Source organism: Elephantulus edwardii, unplaced genomic scaffold, assembly GCF_000299155.1.
Source record: "Elephantulus edwardii isolate Elephantulus edwardi_28Jun2011 unplaced genomic scaffold, EleEdw1.0 scaffold00271, whole genome shotgun sequence".
NCBI lineage: Eukaryota > Metazoa > Chordata > Mammalia > Macroscelidea > Macroscelididae > Elephantulus > Elephantulus edwardii.
The window spans coordinates 2,481,677-2,489,006 of record NW_006400021.1 but is presented as its reverse complement, the minus strand read 5'-3'; the positions used below and the strand labels follow the sequence as shown (position 1 = coordinate 2,489,006).

The 7,330-nt window shown below is 40.4% G+C and overlaps 1 protein-coding gene across 1 annotated transcript in view; it reads right to left on the bottom strand.

The window, feature by feature from the left end:
- MCCC2 (methylcrotonoyl-CoA carboxylase 2 (beta)) overlaps positions 1-7,330 on the bottom strand; it is a 108,731-nt gene that overhangs the window by 9,409 nt on the left and 91,992 nt on the right. The window contains exons 15-16 of the mRNA XM_006900036.1: positions 4,176-4,290; positions 1,610-1,695 (exon numbers count right to left, since the gene is read on the bottom strand). Of these exons, the coding sequence (XP_006900098.1) occupies positions 1,610-1,695; positions 4,176-4,290 (201 nt within the window). The remainder of the gene's footprint in view (positions 1-1,609; positions 1,696-4,175; positions 4,291-7,330) is intronic.

Genomic DNA, 7,330 nt, shown 5'->3' with positions numbered 1-7,330 from the left:
GCTTGTAAGTACATATATTTAGCAAGGAGAAAAGTACTTTTAAAAAACCCCAATGACATGTTATGAACTTGGAAACTTAAAAACAGGTCTGTTTAGTCTTTAGGGCCCTAATGGTTAAAGGTAGTGGCTACCAGAAAGGATACACCCAAATGATGGAAATGAATTTACACTTTTGATTTTCTCTTCACCCTCCTTTCCAATTTGCCTTCAGAAGTAACAGTCATAAATCACCGCATAACCTAATTTTTAAAAATACAAATAGCTGGAGTTTTGTGGGTTAGGTTTTGTTTGTTGTTGTTTTTTTTCCATGTGCCCAAGGGATAAAAGAAAGACATGAAGCTTAGGTTATTTTTTCATAATGCTGAACATTAAAGCAGTTGGAAAAAGAAGTCTGAAAGCTAGTCTCCAGCTGAGACAAGCGTGATAATTTATTACCTCATTAAGTGGTATAAGAAACAAACAGAGCCAGCAATGCATATGAAGTAATTACTTTCTGCTGACACGTGGGCCTGTCTGTGACTAATAATCTCCTGGATATATCACACTTGCTAACAAGTGCTAATGACTGTTCATGCTTAAAACAAAATTATCAGTATGACAGGAATCCATATTTCAAAGCAAAAGACACAGCATCATTAACTCAAAGTAACAGTCAAGAGTGAACCCTTAATTCCCTAATTCCTGGTTTGGCCCAGGAGATAGTCATTTCCAGCCGCAGCTCACCCAAATCCCTAAACCCATCAGCTGGGAGGCAGGAGTTGGTAGAGTTAGTGGACAACAGTGGTAAATATTCAGCCCAAGAAGATTGGGCAGAGGGGCAGCAGGGATTCCCATTATAAAAAGGCAGGAGCTCTGAAAGAGATCACAAGAGAAGATGCCAGATTTGGAGGCCAGGGAAGTGTGAAACAGACTCATTAATCTGATAGAAACTGGTGAACCCTTCAGTCATCTTTTAAAAACAAATTTCATGCATTCCGTGACTCAGTTTCCAGTCAAATTACAGATAGGTCTCTAAGGAGATTCATAACACCAGGGGGAAATGCACTCCTTAGAAAAAAATCAGTCATATATGATCAAAGGGCCAGCACACGGCAGGGGATGAAGCTCAGAAGGTAGGAGAGAAGGATGAATGGAAACAGGAAACACAAAGATAAGGCAAGAAGAGTGCTGCTACAGGTGGGCTTGTAATGTCACGAACCATACCTGGGCACATTTTAATGGAAAATCAATGTGTGTTCTCAATTTTCACTCAACAATCTAAAAAATTATTTTAAAAGCAACAGTAGCACAAAATCAAATATTACCTGAAAAAAAAAAAGAACAAACAAAAAAAACTCCCACAATTTCTGTGCTCTCATAGGGCTGGCCTCTATGAGGTGGACTGATTCAGTGACTGGGGTAATAGGGATGGGTGTATTGGAGATAGTGCGATTGGCACAGGACAGAGCAGAGTTTAGGGCTGTTGTACATAGGGTCGCTATGAGTTGCAAGTGACTCGACGGCACATAACAACAACAACATAGGGCTGGACCATCCCAACTGCTCAGACCTACATAATGCTGCTGCTCTCTGGGATGCGCCCACCAGGGAGTGGCCTGGTGACTCCTACCTTGCGCTGGAATAGTATGGGTTTCCTTCCTCTTCAAACCTCTTAATGATGGGTTCTTTTAAAGCTGTTTCCTCAGCACTGGAGAACTGAAAGGAAAAAGAGTGTGTTTCAGTGAAACAAAGGATCCTTTTTATGACTTGGGGAGGGGGAAAGGAACTCTAAATGAATGGATTTTGTGAATAATAATGTTACAACTCATACACGCACAATCAGTTATAAGTTACAAATGATTACGCATTATCTCGCCTGAGATATGAAAATCAAATTAGTGCCCCATTGGAGGAGATGGAGTGATTCAGTGACTGGGGTAATGAGGGTAAGTGTGTTAGAGGCAGTAAGGTTGGCACAGGATAGAGCATAGGATCACTATGAGTCATAGGCAACTCGACGGCACATAACAACATCTTCCTTAGCAGAAACAATATTTGAAAGTAATTTAAAGCAAAGCAAAAAACAAGAATATTGCTGTCCTGTAGCTGAGTACAATAGAATAATGCATGTGAATTAGACAATTTAACAAAGGGCTGAATGTATCCAGTAGCCTGTGTTTAAAAAGGTGACTATGACATTTTCATTCAAAATGGCTAAGATGGAAAAAGATTTTCACGTCGAAAGGAGTAAACATCAACTGCACCTTGAATAACCTCTGCAGTCAATTTCCCAGACAGCTAAGAGATATTTTCCTTTAATTAAAAATGTAATGCCTTGCCCTGCAAATATTACCAGAAGCAAGTGATAATTAATTCAGGTGTAAAAATCATCCGAAGAACTTCTTTTAAAACCCTGGGAGGAAAATTGTTTCAACTTAAAAAGAGTCCCACATAAAAAACAAAGGCTTTATTTCAAATATGTCACCCCTTTTCTGTAGATACAATAATAGTTTAACATCATCTTATAGGTCAATACTTTGGAGAGAGATGATCACTAACATCCTGTACTTCATTTGACACATGAAAATAGATGAACTCAGACACGTGTATAACAAATACACACTACGTATCTAATAGACAATCATCGAGCTATGTATGCCGGACTGAGTTTAAGGCACATCGAAATATCTGTTGGGATCTCATCTACCATACCCATGCACACAGAGGTTTCCCTTTGCTACTAACTGCAACGTCACAAAACCCTCACTGCATTGCTGTCAAGTCAAAACAGACTGATGGCTAACTTTCTAGTGACATCCACAGTCTGTGAGGAATTGTGTTCCTAAGGCAAGTGCTCCGCTTGCAGTTCAAATCCACCAGCGGGAGGAAGATGGGCAATCTCCTCCTGTGCGATTTACAGCCTCTGAAAACCCACCGGAAGGTGTGCTATGAGGCAGTTCCAACGAGGTAGCAATGAGTGTGAAGTGACACTATAACGAATCTGAATTTCACCTCAACTCAGTAGAGTTTGAGAGGCATGAGGCCTGGATAGCTGCATTTGGGGAGGCAGGATCCACTTTCTCTGGTCTTTTATTTAAACTAGGTAGCTGTTTAGATGAACTCTGAACACCTCACAGATTAGTTGGTTGACCAGCTGACTCCGGGACAGTGAGCCCAAGAGGCTAGGAAGGCAGAACCTTCCCCATGTACCCCTGCTGTCCTGGGGCGACAGTACAACTGAGTAACTTCAGGAACCTGTAACGATAATGTTAAGGCTTGTTGACTGCACAGAGTTATAAAAGTTGGAACAAAAGCTTAAATAACATTTATTTATTTATTAGAAGATTAACAGAAGCACCAACAAAAGAACTCATTTCTTATAACCATCACTTGCTAATCTGCCTTTCATCGTGGTCCCACTGCCCTTTCCATTTTGCCCCGTTTATGCTTTTGTAGTGTAACAGTGTTAGTCATTTCTCATGAGATAACTGCAGCCCTCCTACACAAGGCATCCTCAACAATAACCAATAAGTAAAATGGGGAAAAAACCACCTTCTCATTTAGGTCATAAAATCAAAGAAATAAAATCAGATGCATTTAAATCTTGGTAACTACAAATGACTAAGACTCAAACTTATTATCTTTGCAAAGATAATATAGCTTCATCTCACTTATTTTTGGCTATTATTTGGAGAAAGACGTCATGCTTGCAAAGGTGGAAGCTGGCAAAAGAGAGGAAGACCCTCAACAAGGTGGACTGACACAGTGACTGCAGCAACGGACTCTAGTATGTCAGAGATTGTGAGGATGGCACAGGATAGGACAGGGTTCGGATTTGTTGCTCATATAAGTTGACCTTGTCTCTACAGCACCAAACAACAATAAGACTCAAACCCCTTTATGCGTCAGACATTCACAGTTTCTGAAGTACTTTCTTGGATATTCTGAAACCTATAAACTACTACATTTTAAAAGGTACCCTAAATGAAATGACTCTGAAGGAAGAAATAGAGAAAGTGTGCAAGCCAAAACTACTGAAATGACTTCCATGTCAATAGCCATTTAAAAGAAAGCCAAGCAGCTCATGTCAGAATGTTGCCCACCCATCAACACAGTGGTCCTTGGGCTCTCTGCTCCGTGGCTCAGAGAACACAACACTGGAAGCCAAGCCCAGAGATGGACAGAGTGGCATTTACCTGTTTCCCTTCCCGAGCTTTCTGGTCCTTTGCTACTGTTGCTAACACATTAGCTGCCTGCTCTCCACCCATCACTGAGATACGAGCATTTGGCCACATGTAAAGAAATCTTGGACTAAGGAGGGAAAAAAGAAGGAAAATAATTAGTTCAATATACAACACAGAGTCTGATGATTATGTTTCCTTTTAAATAAGAGATTTTATCATTCTAGTTCTAGCCCCACATTACACTCATTTTAAAGCTTTACGAAAAATACAAATGATTGGCCTCTATCCCTAGGGATTGGGCCTGGGTGAACATGGATGTGACTTTTAAGTTCATCAGGTGATTCTGGTGTGTGCTGAAGAGTTGACAACACTCTTGTAAATAAGTCCAACTGAGTAGCTTAGCGAACATACTTTGTTGGTGTTTTGTGCTGTCAAGTCACCTGTGACTCATAGCAACCCTATGTACAACAGCTCTGAAGCCTGCCCTGTCCTGAGCCAGTTTCACTGAATCCGAAACACCTACCCCCATTGCCCCAGTTACTGTATAAATCCATCTCATCTGGAGTCTTCCTCTCCTCCACTGTTCCTCCACCCTTCCAAGCATGATGTCCTTCGCCAATCCCTCTTGGCCACATACCCAAAGTATGTGAGATGGAGCTTCAAAATCCTAGCCTCCAAGGAGAAATTTGGTTTCACCCTCTCCAAGACCAACCTATTTGTTTTCTTGGCAGTCTATGGTATATTCAAGACTCTTCTCCAGAACTACAACTCAAAGGCATTGATTCTTCTGTCATTCTTAGTCACTGTCCACCTCTCTGATGCATAGCAAGGAACTGTGAAGATCATGCCTGGATCAGTTGCACCTTAGCCTCTAGAATGACATTGTTGCTTTTCAGTACTCTGGAAAGGTTCCTGACAGCAAATTTTCCCAATATAATTCATCTTCTGACTTCCTGACTGCTGGTGCCAAAAATGTTGATTGTGGAGCCAAGCAAACTGAAATTGCTAACAACCTCAATTTCTTCTTCATTCATCATGGTTCTGCCAATTGACCCAGTGGTGAGAATCTTTGTCTTCTTGATGTTAAGCTTCAATTCATATTGAAGACTGCAGTCCTTGACCCTCTGCAGAAAGCACTTCAGGTCCTCCTCAGTTTCAGCAAGGTTTTGTCATCTGCATAATTTAGACTGTTGAAGAGTCTTCCTCCATTCCTAACGCCACATTCCCCCGCATAAAGCCCAGCTTCTTGAATGACCTGTTCTGCATATAGTGTGAAAAGGTATGGAGACAGGATGCATCCCTGAGACACTCCTTTACTGATTTTGAACCATGCAGTGTTTCCTTGCTCTGTTCTGAGGACTGCTTTCTGGTATAGGTTTTACATAAACACAATCAAGTGTTCTGGGATTCTCATTCCCCTCAAGGTTAGCCACAATTTTTTTGTGACCCACACAGCATACCAACACCGGCAATCCAGATCTAGAGGAGTCCTATCCTCAACTTGAAAATTACTGCATTGTGACAGCATTGTGGTGCAAAAGGAAGAGCAAAGACACTAAGTCACTAAGCTGCAAAGACAACTATGTCACAGTTGTGAAGCAGAAGTTCAGGGGCAAGAATCTTTCCCCAGAACTACCACAGACAAAAATCTTTCCCAGAAGCTGGTACATTAGACTTGGACTTAAATCCGAGACAGACATCAGTGTGAGAGACCAGTAGCAGTGCGTGGTGCAAGACATCACAGAAGAGACTTGTGGCATAAGCCATCATATCAAAGGGTGGCTGGGGAAGGGAGGTGCCAGATGGGTAAACGGGAGTTCAAGGGATGTTGATGTAGCAGGGACAGGGACAATACACATGCATTGGGGGGAGGAGGACACACTGAATGTATTGATTATTTCTGTAAGGGAAGGGTCTTTCTTCTGCTTCTTTTGGTAAAATGCTTATCTGTCAGATATTTTTCTAAAACTATGCATCCAAATTAAGGCAGACTAGGAAGGAGGATTGGCCATCCACTTCTGAAATATACCAGATCTTCAAAAACCCTATACACAGCAGAGCACACTTTGAGTAGACCAACAGATACAGCAACTGAAGCTGAGCCCTCAAATTTGGAAACACAAAGAGGTGGAACAGTTGTAAGCAGAAACTAATGATTGGAAGGTGGAATGTGAGAAGCATGACTGTAAGTATATGCAACTATTTTAAAACATCTTATAATACATTGTAATGCAACCTTCAAATATTTAATGATGTGGAAATTATATTTTTATAATTACATAAGAAGTACAAAGAGACAGTTTCTTGAAATACCAGTTATCAGATCTCAAGCCTTCTGATAATCTAATACATTTGTCTTCCTATTTTTCAATAAATGTATATCATCATCACTATTTATCCTCACCAAAACATGAGAAAGAAACAAAATCATACCATAATTCTCTTCTGTAACTTAAGTTTTCATAAGCAGTCCACCTTTCTTCAGTATCAATACACTGAAATCTACTTCATTCTTTAAATGGTGGTATGGTATTATACTACATGGCTACACAAGAATACATTTAACCATCTTCCTATCTTTAAACCTTTCTAATTTTTTGCTTCTAGAGACAGTTTAGGAGAAGAAGACCCCGGATGAGATGGATTGATAGATACAGTGAATAGGACAATAGGGGTAGGTGTCTCAGAGTCAGTGAGACTGACTCAGGGCAGGGCAGGCTTCAGAGCGATTGTACAAAGGGTCGCTATGAGTTGCAGCGACTTGATGGCACATAACAAAAACAAGAACAACACATTGCTATAATGCATTTTCTTGTATTTAACTCTCTGGACTCTTGAAGGCATGTTTTCATTACAAAAAATACCAACTTGTTCTCCAAAGTTACCACATAAACCAGTCAACTTGTCTCCTGATACCCTCCTAACAATGGGGATCAATCATCCACCATATGTCAAAATCAAAAGTTGGTTCTCATTAACATTTACAAAAAAATAGATGCACACTTACTTCAGAAATCCCATGAACAAGTAATCTTAAAAAAAATCCATTTGAACATACAAAAAAAAATCTTTTTCTTCTTCCATTTCCAATAATGTCTGATGCTTCTTGAGGGTGAATGAAGTGAATACAATCAAGCTCTCTATAGCCATCCATCTGGACAGCAATA